Source organism: Balaenoptera musculus, chromosome 5 (genome assembly GCF_009873245.2).
Source record: "Balaenoptera musculus isolate JJ_BM4_2016_0621 chromosome 5, mBalMus1.pri.v3, whole genome shotgun sequence".
NCBI classification, from domain to species: Eukaryota; Metazoa; Chordata; class Mammalia; order Artiodactyla; family Balaenopteridae; genus Balaenoptera; species Balaenoptera musculus.
In genome coordinates, this window is record NC_045789.1 from 40,481,042 (window position 1) to 40,495,434 (window position 14,393).

The 14,393-nt window shown below is 36.5% G+C and overlaps 1 protein-coding gene across 1 annotated transcript in view; it reads left to right on the forward strand.

The window, feature by feature from the left end:
- Positions 1-14,393, forward strand: part of WDFY3 (WD repeat and FYVE domain containing 3) — a 267,612-nt gene that overhangs the window by 84,389 nt on the left and 168,830 nt on the right. The window contains 1 exon segment of the mRNA XM_036852038.1: positions 13,101-13,311. Coding sequence (XP_036707933.1) covers positions 13,132-13,311 — 180 coding nt within the window. The 5' untranslated portion in view covers positions 13,101-13,131.

Genomic DNA, 14,393 nt, shown 5'->3' on the forward strand with positions numbered 1-14,393 from the left:
CAATTGTTATATCTTCTTCTTGAATCAATCCCTTGATCATTATATAGTGTCCGTCTTTGTCTCTTGTAATAGTCTTTATTTTAAAGTCTATTTTGTCTGATATGAGAATTGCTACTCCAGCTTTCTTTTGATTTCCATTTGCATGGAATATCTTTTTCCATCCCCTCACTTTCAGTCTGTATGTGTCCCTAGGTCTGAAGTGGGTCTCTTGTAGACAGCATATATATGGGTCTTGTTTTTGTATCCGTTCAGCCAGTCTGTGTCTTTTGGTGGGAGCATTTAATCCATTAACATTTAAGGTAATTATCGATATGTATGTTCCTATTCCCATTTTCTTAATTGTTTTGGGTTTGTTATTGTAGGTCTTTTCCTTCTCTTGTGTTTCCTGCCTAGAGAAGTTCCTTTAGCATTTGTTGTAAAGCTGGTTTGGTGGTGCTGAATTCTCTTAGCTTTTGCTTGTCTGTAAGGTTTTAATTTCTCCATAGAATCTGAATGAGATCCTTGCTGGGTAGAGTGATCTTGGTTGTAGGTTTTTCTCCTTCATCACTTTAAATATGTCCTGCCACTCCCTTGTGGCTTGCAGAGTTTCTGCTGAAAGATCAGCTGTTAACCTTATGGGGATTCCCTTGTGTGTTATTTGATGGTAGTCTTTAAAGAGGAATTTTTAAAAGTATTTTGAACCATGTCAGCATCATTATGTGAATATAACCTTCTAAGATAACTAATGGGTAGGGCAAAATTTATCTGAATGTATAAATGTTAATGTTTTTATAAATATAAAAGTATAGGAATTCACAGTTTAAACCCTCATTAACAGTATTATTTTTGTTGATATCATTGTTTTATTACTTTTTTCTTTCATTTGTGAGGTTTTACTAATACAATTCTGCATAATCTTTTGCATTTGTCATTTTCCTTTCATTGCTTTCAGACCACAGCATATATTCCAGCTCATTCCGTGATGATTTGTTATCAGTACTGGGGAGCTGACTACTTCTTTTGGATATTCCTTTGTTGTTGATGCACCAGTTCCCTGTGGAGGATTCCACTTATTGCCTTTTGTTTTTTCATCCTCTGCTTACCAACCAAACCTAACTATTAATAGTGATTTTTTTTTTCTGCTTCTGCCCCTGCATTCACATTCATAGTTCTTACTTTCCAAATTTATACCAGTTTTCCCTGAATACTTTTATTTCTATGGGGTACTTAACACCTCCCAAGAAAAATAGTCATATGGTAATGGTTTATTATTTTTTCAAGTAATAAAACTGAATTTAAACAAACCATAAAGAACAAAGTAGTCATCTAAGGCTTCTTGTTTTAAAATAAACAGGTAAGGAATTTAGAGAAAATTCTTTCTCTTTGGCCTATTTTAAATTAACTTTAAATTATATTTGGCTTGAGCTGCCTCTAATTCATTCATTGTCTAAACTTTTATTGATCACTTTTTACTCATTTGTTAATCATGTATTGCTTGTATCTTTTTTGCCAGGCACTGTGTTAGACACTGAGGGAAGAAGTTGCATAGGAGATGATCTTTGCCTTCCATAATCTTATATTATTTGTCTAGTGTTGGAAAAAGATAAACAAAATAACAGTTACATAACAAGGTGAGAAATGCTATAATAAAGATATGCCCAGGATTGTATGGGAAAAGAAGGGAGCATCTTTATTAAACTGAGAAATTAGGGAATGCTTTCTAGAAGAGGGGACAGTTGAGCTGAGATTTGCAGGATGATTAGTAATTAGCTAAATGTATAATTGCATGGGGAGAACCCACCACTCCCACCCCAGGAAGGGTATATGAAGGCACAGAACTGTGAAGGCACATCAGGGAGATGTGCAGGAGACAAAGTATTGGTGGAATAAAGAGGAGGATTAGATCTAGGGGCCAGGTAATGAAGAGCCTTGAAAGTTGTACTTTCCCTTAAAGCTATGGGAATTGTTGCTACATTCATTTGTTCATTTCTATTCTGTACTAAATCCTCAGCTAGTTGTTAAGGATTTGGAGAGCATAGCCTGCTTTTAGGGAATTTGTAATTTAATGAGAGATACTGATAATTAAGCAGAAAGAAATGATCTTTATTTAAGCAACTTGGTAACTTTTCAATTAAGAACAAATGGTTGTCAATGTAATTTTCTCCTGGAGATGTTTAAGAACTTCAACGTTTATGAACTGTGAAGACTTTCTATACGATGAAAACTAGGGCATAACTTTTTAAAATTTTTATGGGTAATATGTAATTTTTTGTGAGGAATAGTAAAAGCACATCCGGAATTCAGAATGTCTGCACATAAAATATGATGCTACCATGTAGTAGGTGTATGACCGTATGTAAGTCTTTTAACATTTATTTACCCACCACCTACTATGAACTAGGGATACAAAGTTAAATAAGATTTGGTTCTCACCACTGAAGACATGATAAATTAGTGGGAGTAGATAACCACTAGTTGGTATATGTTTGTTACGGTAGAATAGCAGTAAGAATAGCTGTTGCTTACTGAGCACCCGTGCCAGACATTACCCTAAAGCGTTTTCTGTGTAGTACCTCATTTGGTGAATTACAGTACACCACCACTCTGGCCTAGGTTCTGATAGTTACTCTCTTCTTGCACTTGAGGAATCTGATGCACAAGGATGGTGACTGACCTGCTGAAGTTACGCAGCTGGTAAAATGGTGCAGCTAGGATTTGAATCCAGGCAATTAGTGGCAAAGCCTCTGTAACCACTATACTATACTGTCTCTCTTAATGAATATTTTATGCCAGACTCTTAAAGTACCATGGTAGGATAAAACAACAAGTTCTGCCTGGAGGTTTGGGAAAGACTTCTCTGAGAAGGCGAACTGAGAGCTTAGCTGCTAGGAAAAGTGGAAGAGGGGCCTTCCTTGGCAGAGAGAACACCATACACAAACACACAGAGGGCTAAAGAAACCAACAAGGCTGGGAGGTACTTTCAGTGGAGCAGAATTTGGAGCAAAGCGGTGTCTTAGTGAGAGAGGAGGCTAGAAATATAAATGGGGCCAGAGTGTCTAAGAATTTAGATATTAGATTAAGGTGCTTCAGTTTATTCTTAGGCAATAGGGAATCAGCAGAGGATTTAAATCAGAGAAGTGGTATATCTGCTTTGTTTTTCAGAAGAAAACTGAGGAGCTGTAGGGAAGATACACTCAAGACAGGGGCACCGATCATATGGTAGTGAGACTGAGACTAATTTTTTCCATCGTTTCAAAGAACCAGGCTTTGGTTTTTTTGATTTTCTCTGTTTTTCTCGTTTTCATTTTCATTGATTTGTTGCCCTCATTTATTTCTTTTCTTTTGCTTCCTTTAAGCTTAAATTGCTCATATTTTTCTAGTTTCCTAAGGTGGAAGATTAGGCTATTTTTTATATCTTTTGTAATATATGTTTTTAGTGCTACAAATTTTCCTCTAAGAACATCTGTCACTGCATTTTATGCATTTTGATAAGTTATATTTTCATTTGGTTTAAAATGTTTAAAAATTTCTTTTGACACTTTTTTGGCTCATGTTATTTAGATGCATGTTGTTTAATTTCCAAATATTTGGGGTTTTTCCAGCTGTCTTTTGTTACTGATTTTCTGTTTAATTCCACTGTAATCTGATACCATATTTGGTATGATTTCTATTCTTTTGAATTTGTTAAGGTGTGTTTACAGCCCATTATGCGATCTGTCTTTTTTTTTTTTTTTTTAATTTATTTTTGGCTGCGTTGGGTCTTCATTGCTGTGCTCAGGCTTTCTCTCGTTGCGGCGAGTGGGGGCTACTCTTCGTTGTGGTGCACAGGCTTCTCATTGCGGTGGCTTCTCTTGTCGCGGAGCACGGGCTTTAGGCATGCGGGCTTCAGTAGTTGTGGCATACGGGCTCCAGAGCGCAGGCTCAGTAGTTGTGGCGCACGGGCTTAGTTGCTCCATTGCATGTGGGATCTTCCCGGACCAGGGATGGAACCTGTGTACCCTGCATTGGCAGGCGGATTCTTAACCACTGTGCCACCAGGGAAGTCCCTGTGATCTGTCTTGGTGAATGTTCCATGTGAGTTTGAGAAGAATGTGAGTTCTGCTGTTGTTGGATGTAGTGTTCTGAAAATATCAACTATAGTTCTAGTTGGTTGATAGTACTGTTCAGTAAACTGTATTGATTTCCTGCACACTTGATGTATCAATTATTGTATGAGGGCTGTTGAAGTCTCCAACTCCAAAGTGGATTTGTTTTTTTCTTCCTTCAGTTCTATCAGTGCTTGCCGCATATGGGATTTTCATGTTAGGCTTATACGTGTTAAAGATTGTTAAGTCTTCTTAGAGAATTGACCCTTTTGTCAGTGTGTAATACCTCTAACTATCCCTGATAGTTTTCCTTGTTGTAAAGACTGTTGTCTAACATTAATATAGTTACTCCAGCTTTCTTTTGACTGGAGTTAGCATGGTTTACCTTTCTCCATCTCTTTACTTTCAGTCTATCTGATTATTTATATTTAAAGTGGCTTTCTTATAGACACCATATAGTTGAGATGTGTTTTTTAATTCACTCTGACCTTCTGTCTTTTAATTGGTGCATTTAGTCCAGTCACATTTAAAGTGAGTTTTGATATAGTTGGATTAATATCTGTCTTGTTTAAAACTTTTGTATTTGTTGCATTTGTTATTTGGTTCCCCCTACTCCTCTTCTGTCTTCTCTGGTTTTAACTGAGCATTTTACATGTTTTCCTTTTATCTCCTCTCTCTGTGTATCAATTAAACTTTTTAAAAAAAATTTTAGTGGTTGCCCTAGAGTGAACATTTTTTTTACTAATATTCATCTACCTTCAAATAACACTTTATTACTGAGGTATAGTATGGGTATCTTATAAAAGTATTCCCAGTTCCTTATGACATTGCTGTTATTCATCTTACTAATTCAGAAACTTTAAACACCCAATGCATTATCACTATTATTACTTTAAAAACAATCTTTTAGATCAGTTAAGGATAATAAAACAATTTTATTTTACCTTCATTTATTCCTTCTCTGACACCCTTCTCTTTGTTATGTAAATAGAGACATACTCTGGAGATATTCCAGACTACCTCAATAAAGCAAGTCCCACCAATTTTTTGGTTCCCCAATGCATATAATAGTTATGTTTACACTATACTGTAGTCTTTTGAGTGTGCAATAACATTATGTCTTAAAAAGTATACATACCTTAATTTAAAAATACTTTATTCCTAAAAGACCATCATCTGACCACACAGGGTTGCCACAAACCTTCAATTGGTAAAAACAAAACAAAACAAAACAAACAAAGAAAAAACAAATCTCAATTTGTGAAGCATAATAAAACATAGTATGCCTGTACAATTTTCTGACCTATATCATTTTTTTCTCCCAAAACAACTATAAATATTTCTGGTATGGCATGTCACCTCACAATACTTTCACATTTTTTGAGTGTCTGAGAAATTCTTTATTCTTTCTTCACCTTTTTTTTTTTTTTAAGCTTTATGTATTATTTATTTATTTATTTTAGGCTGCATCAAGTCTTAGTTGTGGCACGTGGGATCTTTGTTGTGGCATGCGGGATCTTTGTCGTGGCACACGGGATCTTTGTTGAGGCATGCGGGATCTTTCATTGCGGCACACAGCCTTCTCTCTAGTTGTGGCACATAGGCTCCAGGTCACATGGGCTCACTAGTTGAGGTGCGTGAGCTCAGTAGTTGTGGCGTGCGGGCGGAGGTTGCCCCGTGGCACGTGGGATCCCAGTTCCCCGACAAGAGATTGAACCCATGTCCCCTGCATTGTAAGGCAGATTTTTTTACCACTGGACCACCAGGGAGGTCCCTCTTCCTTCACTTTTGAAGGATAATTTCATTGGATATAGAATTCTAGGCTGGCAGGTTTTTCTTCCAACACTTTAAATATTCAATATTTCCCTTCATTCTCTTCTTGCTTGAACGTTTTGGATGAGAAGTCCACTATAATATTCGTCCTTGTCCTTTTATAGGTAAGGTTTTCCTCCTCCTCCCACCCCCTCACCCCACTCCCTTTCAAGAGTCTCTCCTTATCTTTGACCTTCTATAGTTTAAATATGATATGCCTAAATGTAGTCTTTTAGGTATTTAATCTTGATATTCTCTGAGCTTTCTGTATCTGTGGTTTGGTGTCTGTCATTAATTTTGCAAAGTACTTAGACATTATTACTTTAAATATGCCACTCCTCCCTTTTCTCTTTCTTCTCCTTCTGAAAGCTTCTACTGATTTATCTTCAGGCTCACTGATTCTTTCCTTGGCCATATCCAGTCTACTACTGAGCTCATCAAAGCATTCTTCATAATTGTTACAGTGCTACAGTGTTGATTTCTTGCATTTTCTTTTGATTCTTTCTTAGAGCACAGTTGGTGGTTGTAAAGTGTAGAAGAGGGGAACTGTTTTATAATCCTGTGATTAAATCTCATTGTTTTAGTGGGCCTGTAACTCTTGGGCTGTGACCTTCACAAGTATTTCCCCAGGGTTATTTCTTCCCTCAGCTCCCTTAGGTGAGACTGGAAGGTTGGTGGAGGAGGTGGGGTGAGAGAGATGCCCTTCCCTCAGGTGAGACAAGGCTAAGATAGTCTTTTACCCTGGAAAGTCGGCCTTTGTTATAGAGTATCCTCTGGGAACATTTCAAAGTGATTGTGCTTCCCTTCCCTCTTGCCAGAGCCAGGAGGAGTGGGTCTTTCCCACATCTCTGTGAGAAAGAATCTGGTGGGGTTCCTAGAAGTGCAACCCAGGAAAGTTGTGGTGAGAGCCTGAAGACTGTGGCCCCAGGAGTTTCTCCCTCTCATGCTAACCCACTGTTAACCTCTAGCAGTTTTTCATACTCATCATTTAAGTGTTCCCACCAGTTATGGCTACAGGGGTTTCTGTTCTAGATAAGCATATTTCATCTGTGAATTTCTGGATTTGCTTGTCTCTCCAGATTTCAGGGATTAGTTTGCCCTGCAACCTCAGTTCTCTGAGGGTTCCAGAAAAATCCTTGGTTTCCAGTTTATTCAGTTGTTTCTTGTGTAAGTACAGGAGTGATGACTTCTAAGCTCCTTACATTTTGGTGCTGAAATCCTGATTTTTTAAAATTTAACTTCTTTTTCCCTCCTAACTTTTAAGAATTGTACTGTTCCATAATACAGGTGTACCATGAGTTGCCTATTCATCTATTAAAGGACTAGGCTATTTCTGATTTTTTGTTATTATAAACAATTATAGCAACATATAATGCAGTAAACTGTCTTGTACTGTGAGTATTGCTCTAGGACAGCTTCCTGGAAGAGGTATCACTAGAAGAAAGAGTAGGTATGTTGATACTATGAGATTGCCCTAAAAAAGGCTGCTAATTCAACAAGGTGTGTACATTTCGATTTTTTCTATTCTTACTATGTATATATTTTGTAAATCCTATCAATTTTTTGCCAAACTGAGAAAATAGTTGTATTTGTTTTTATTTGCATTTCTCTGATTATTAGAGATTTTTAAGTGCCTTTTTATATGTACGTTGTGTTGCATTTCATATGTATAGTATTTTTACGGGGGATTGTCTATTTCTATTCAATTCTTATTTTGTTATCGTGTTGTTGATTTTAAGAGTTCCATGGATAGTCTCGTTATTAATTCTTTGTTATAAGGTTGCTATTATTTTTGTTTTTTTTGTTGCTTGTCTTTTAACTTTGTGGTATTTGTAGCTATAAATCTGTTTTTTTTTTCCTTTTAAGAAGAATTTACCCTAAATTATAAGTATTTCCTTTTATATTTGCTTCCAATGTTTTACTGTTTGTTTACATTTAGATCTTTAATCCGTTTGGAATTATTAGTTTTTATTTATGAAAATAATAATTTTAGAAAAATCAAACTTTATGTTGTAAGCAGTCTGCAGAATTGTAGAATTTTCTCCACAGTATCCAGCAACCCAAAATTAGAAATGGAGAAATTGTGTGGTTGAATTCATCCAGGCATGGGTACTAGTTGGAAATAGGTATAGGCAGGAGTACAGGAGAACTGAAGGTACAGTTGTTAATGTCTTGAAGAGATTGAACATCATCTGAGGAGCAGAATTGGGAAAAGTTAAGAGGAATAAGCGATTTCAGTGAAGACCACAGATTTAGGGAGTGGGAAAGGCTGGTGGATTGAAAGTTAAGATCTCAGAGTAAGATTTCAAAACTTGAAATTTCAGAAATAGAGAAATTCCTAGTGCTGATAGGTCTAGGATATGGCCCTGAAAGTTCTAGGCCTACTTATATGCACTTCACTCCTGAGGTTAGTCTCCCTGCTTTGTGCCATCCATCCACCGAGGATACTGATACATTCACAGAGCTGAATGACTTGAACTAGAGGTTAGTGGAGATACAGGTATAATGCAAAATGTGTCAGTAGTACGCAGTCACAGCTTACAGGAGCATCGTGCTACAAAAATTCTTTTACAGGTCTTTCATACAAAATTTTGAACACATTTTCTTATAAAGATACACTTTCAGAGAATGCTGGAGAATCTCTGGTCAGCCTACAAAAGTTTATCCTGTAATATAATTTTTTTTTACTTTTAAAGATTATTGATTGATTGATTGATTGCTATGTTGGGCCTTCGTTTCTGTGCTAGGGCTTTCTCCAGTTGCGGCAAGCGGGGGCCACTCTTCATCGCGGTGCGCGGGCCTCTCACCATTGTGGCCTCTCTTGTTGCGGAGCACAGGCTCCAGACGCGCAGGCTCAGTAGTTGTGGCTCACGGGCCTAGTTGCTCTGCGGCATGTGGGATCTTCCCAGACCAGGGCTTGAACCCGTGTCCCCTGCATTGGCAGGCAGATTCTCAACCACTGCGCCACCAGGGAAGCCCCCGTAATATAATTTAATTGTACTATTTTAATCATATCAAATAACTGTCATGTAACTATTGGGGTAAATGTGCCTTTGGGACTCCCAAAACAGCAGCAAGGGCCCTAGAAGGAGGGGTTTGAGAGAGCTGTCAGGGAGATGTCAGTAGTGGCTACTCATGATTGGAAATCATATCTAAATGAAGTGTCCTTAAATGGAGGCAAGTTGCTTTTGGATTTGGAATATCCTTTCCTCTGTGAGGAGAGAAAATTAAGCACACTGAAAAAGATGTTTTGAGAAATTGTCCAGTTCAGTATATGTGTAGGATGATGAGTTCACCGATGGGGTCAGAAGGGTGAAGGATGTTGGGAATAGGTCTTAAGGAATTGTATTTTGCCATAGAAATGAGGTGGCTGATCTTGTCATATCTCATAGGTGGGGCTAAAATCTGATATGACTGTTCTTGAAGGCAAAAACAATGTTTCAGCAGGTAGAAATTTTAAATTCTAATTCAGGACTGTATTAGTAGTTCTTTTTCAATGTATGGGTTAGATTGCTGGGTTATATACACAGTTTTTTGGGAGCCTCTCAGAGTTCTGCCTTCATTCTTCAAAAGTGTAAGAAGTTTTGCCTTTGCTCTTCACAGTGTAAGAAAAAAATAGGATCTTTTTCCCCGGAAAGTTTAAGAAAAAATTAAAAACCTGAGTAATTACTTATAATTCTTTGATGAAACTATAAGATTTTCCCTAAGTCCTGTGAGCTATTTATTTCTTCTCTTGTGGAATTAAGGAGTTACTTAGAAAAGCTATTTTAAGTTTTTAGCTGAGCTACTCAAAGGCCATTAGTTACTTGGCAAATATATTTTTACAAATTTAGGCTGTTTACTTGTTCTATAATTTAAATAATGGCAGACTGTTTAAAGGACTTAAACAGCTTTTCAAGCATTTCCAGAGGATTTTTAAGCGTTAACACAAGAGATTAGAATAAGAAATACTGTCTGGGCTCATTGCAATAATTATCTCATTGCTATTTAAATAACCCCCTGTTGGCAGTACAAACACTTTTCTCTTGTGAAACAAAATAGAGTTTGCATTAGAAAACTAGTTCTTATGCACAATAATCTTTGTAAATATTTTGAAAATCCCTGATAACATTACCCCCAAAATAAACCTTCTATGATTTGTCCTCAGTATTATTAAATTTTGCCTATCTCTTCTGTATTGCTTTAGAAACCTCTTATCAATCATCTAACTAAGAAATAAATTTTCCCTTAATTTTTTATTGATCATTTTGTAAGTCTCTAAAACATAGTACTGTAAGGGCCCACACTCTTTCCTTTGCCTTACTTGCTTAAATAACGAAAAATGTAAATGAAAAGAAATTAAATGTTTCATGATCAAGCTGAAGGAAGAAATTTAAAAATTGTTGAACATAATTAATGTGTTTGGCACTTTATAGAAATGATGTTATTTTATGTATGCATTACAAAAAGCCTATGAGGAAAGATTTTACGGGTGAGAAAAACCCAAGATTCAAGGGAATTAAGAGCCTTTCACCTGAAGTTACCTATCTTAAATGGACGTGTTGGTACAGATTTCACCAAGAAGTACCCATTCTTTTCTGCTCTTTCACTGCTGAAGGGTACTTTAAACATGATAGTTCTTGGTCTGAATTATACTTTAAGTTACAAACATTGAAGTTCAGACAAAGCAATGAGTCAGCAATCTGATATGCTTAAGTGCTTCTTGGTAAATTAGGAGAAAAGGAGGAATCTGAATTTTTTTCCCCATTACTGAGATTATCTGAGTAATCGAGAAATACCAGTAAACCCATTTAGCTGATTGATATATTGGGTTGGCCAAAAAGTTCGTTCGGGTTTTTCCATACCATCTTATGGAAAAACCCAAACAAACTTTTTGGCGAACCCAATATATCCCTTTGTATCTGACAAATATAAAATAACGGTGATACGATAGCTTGATTTACATCTAGCGAATGTCTGTCTTTGTGTGATTATGTGTGTGTTTACTGATAAATGATTAGTGTATCTTCAGAAAAGTCAAACAGATTTCTTTTGCATTCTAACTGCAACTTGATGCTAAATAAATAAATATTCTAGAGTCACAGTGCCAAAAATTTTGTAATTTAAAATAGGCACATGAATATAAGTAAGCAGGAAGGGCTGAACCAGGAGGTGGGAGTCCTGGATTCTCATTCAGTTCTTTTTCATTGTGAGATTTTGAGCAAATTGTTCTTGTCTTGAGGCCTGACAAAAAGGTAGAATTAATCCCCTCCTCAGACCCCTTGCTTAAGTTGGAATGAGGACCAAAGGAAATGGTCTGAAAGTGCTTTGACGCTCTATAAATAAAGATTGAGGCTTGGCTTTTTAATGACATAGACCCCTTTGAAAGCTGGAGATCTCTATAAAATGTTTTTTGAAGTGTTAGAGGATCATGAATCCTGTAAATCCTGTACACACGCTTTAGATTATGAACTGAAGCTATGGGTTAAGGAAAAAGAGCAGATCTATGTATAATCTAAAGTGTTAGCTAATTTATGCAAGTTTTATAGTTAACTTCAAATTTTATTTTTGTCCTGGGGGTTTCCAGGGCGAAAAATACCAGCATATAGTAGGCTGTTTGAATGTATTTGTTGAAATCTTTATAATTTATACTTGGAGAACTTACACATTTTTCCGAGAACGAAATATGAAACAAGTTTGAACCGGACTGACTTTCACTTGTCATTTTGTAGTTCAGAGGGTCTCCTTGGCCCTGTGCCTGTGGTCTGAGCACTCTTCCCCACTACTGGACACCTTAGCAGTATTGAGTGCTCCTTGCACAGAGGTCCCTTGGCGCAGACCAGCCTTTGGCAGGGTGTTTTCCTGCTTCTCACCTGTGATGAGTCGCAGGTGGCCTCCTGTTGCAGTCAAGCTAGAATGCATAAACATGTGCCCGCAGGCAAACATGGAATCCACTCAAAATTCTCAAGGACAAGCATATTTAATATGCTAGTTCTTCTTAATGGTTTTAAAAAATCAATAGACAGATGTTTAGTAAATAAACCTCTAGCTTTGCAGTGGTCTCTCATTTCTTAAGAAATGCCATGCTGGCTTATGTGGCAAAATTAAAAATTAATTTTCAGATTATTCCTGCCTTTCTACAGATTAGAAAGCAAAATTGCCTTTTACTCAAGTTCAGTGTATCCATAGTGTCTGAACCAGCCTTCCTGGTTCCTTTTGTAAGATATCCTGTTTTTGTGTCTGAAATTAGCTAATTGCTGGCACAGTTCATGGTGGTTGAAAAGGGCTGATGATGCTTTCTGAAAGCTTAGTGTTATTGATTCTGGTGTATGTTCTAACCCAGTGATTGGTTTACTTATTTCTTAACTGCAGCTCTAGCCAGGGATACATACATCTTACATTGTGATTCAATACACATGAATACACCCTTACCTAAAATAAGTTTCATGAAATAATAATTGCCCTTACTACATGTATTCCAGTATCTTCTATTTCATTAAAAATATTTTTATTGAGGTATAGTTGATTTACAATATTATATTTTACTTCTTTTTTTTAATTGCTTGTCATGATCTATTAAATGAATTAACAGGACCTGCCAAAGGGTTTCAAACTATAGTTTGAAAAAAGTCTTAAGTTATATGACAATTTTCACTTTTTTTCTTATGATTTATAATATATTGGAGGGTATCATTTCATTTAATTTGCATGTTTCAGACTACAACTCTTCAGTGAGGACTATCCCAAGTGTAATCCTTCATCTACAAAAAAAGTTAAATAATTAAAAACAGAAAACTTTGCGGGGGTTTTTGTTTGTTTTTTTCAGTTGTTTGGATGTTTTGAAGTGAGGGTGAATTTTCTGTTCTTTTATTCTTTTTCCATATAGTCAACTATTAAGCAACATATTAATTATAAGACTTATGATCCCTTTATTTGTTGAACTTGTTATGACTAACTTGGAAATGTTTGTTGCTCATCCAGCAACAATTAATTTTTTACATTTAATGTTTTACATTTTATACAAATTGTGGCAAAGCCGGTAAGGAACACTGAGTGGCATAATTCCTAACTTGTCATCTAGGGAGATTTATCAGAATTAGCTTTGCCTCTCTACCTTTTCTGTTCAAAAAGTAGAAAAAATATTTTAGGCAGAATTTTTTTATTTTTCTGACTTTTAATGAGCTCCGTGCGTGCTTGACCTGGTCAAGATGATGACATTTTGACTGTATGAACATTTTCCTACAGAATTAGAAGTGTTTATCACCAACCAGCCAAGATGAATATGGTGAAGAGGATCATGGGGCGGCCGAGGCAGGAGGAGTGCAGCCCGCAAGACAACGCCTTAGGACTGATGCACCTCCGCCGACTCTTCACGGAGTTGTGCCATCCTCCCCGGCACATGACTCAGAAGGAACAAGAAGAGAAACTGTACATGATGCTGCCAGTGTTTAACAGGGTGAGTCCAGGTTGCCAAGCACATGCCTTCTATAATGGGTGGTACTGCAGGAATCTTGAGGTTATAATTAGTCACAGATGGGAAAAAAAAAATGATAGAATGAATTAATTTTTAAGAAGCTTGATTCCTTCCTTTCAATTTGCTATAAGGTGATTTGATGTGAGATCTGGTCAGAATGAACTCCTCTTAGTTCTAGCAGATAAAAGGAAGATTGCGAGCATTTTGTAAAATGTTCTTCTAATGGTTGATACCTGGAAGAGGGATAGGTTGTAAATTACCACTTATGTTATTTCTATTATCTTTTGAAGTGATGATTTATGGCATCAAATGGTGCAGTCGCCCAAGTGCTTTTTATGCTTTGAAGAATCATCTCAGTTTATTTTGTTATTTGGTGGATTTTCTATAAGAGAACTTGCAAGAGGATAGTTATAGGCTCTAGAGGGTCAAAATTGAGCTAATGTTTTAATGCATTTTGTCAAGTTGATCACATGTAGCAATCTTAGTGGGGATTTTTAAAATAATTTTAAAATTTTTATCAGAGATGTATATGTACATAGTTTAAAAAGTCAAGTACTTCCACAGGCTTATAGGGCCCTGCTGCTCTCCACTGCTAATTGTTGCTGCCACTTTTAGCTCTTTCAGCTTTTATATAACATACAGTACTTTTACTGCTGTCATGATTATTCAGTTTTAATTGACTTCTTACTGAGAAATAGGAGAATTAGCTTTTTTTTTAAACTCCCCATCTCTCCAAAGCATGCACACACATACATTCACTCATACATGCTACCCTCCTCATCCTTTCCATACAATAATACCATTTGTTTAAATAAGATTCAGTGCTTACAGTCTACTGACCCTGCTGTAAATATTATTCATAGATGAACCTTATAGCAAACCACCCTATTTTGCCACTCTTATAGAACTTGTTTTCCCCAGACTTTGTAACATAACTGTCTCAATTTCTGTCTTTCCTCCTGTCTCTTTCTTTTTCTCCCCCGTCTCTCTTTTTCTCTCCTTAGACCTATCTCTGGCCTTCCCCTATCTTTCTCTCCTTCCCTTCCTGTTTCTGTCTGTTTCTC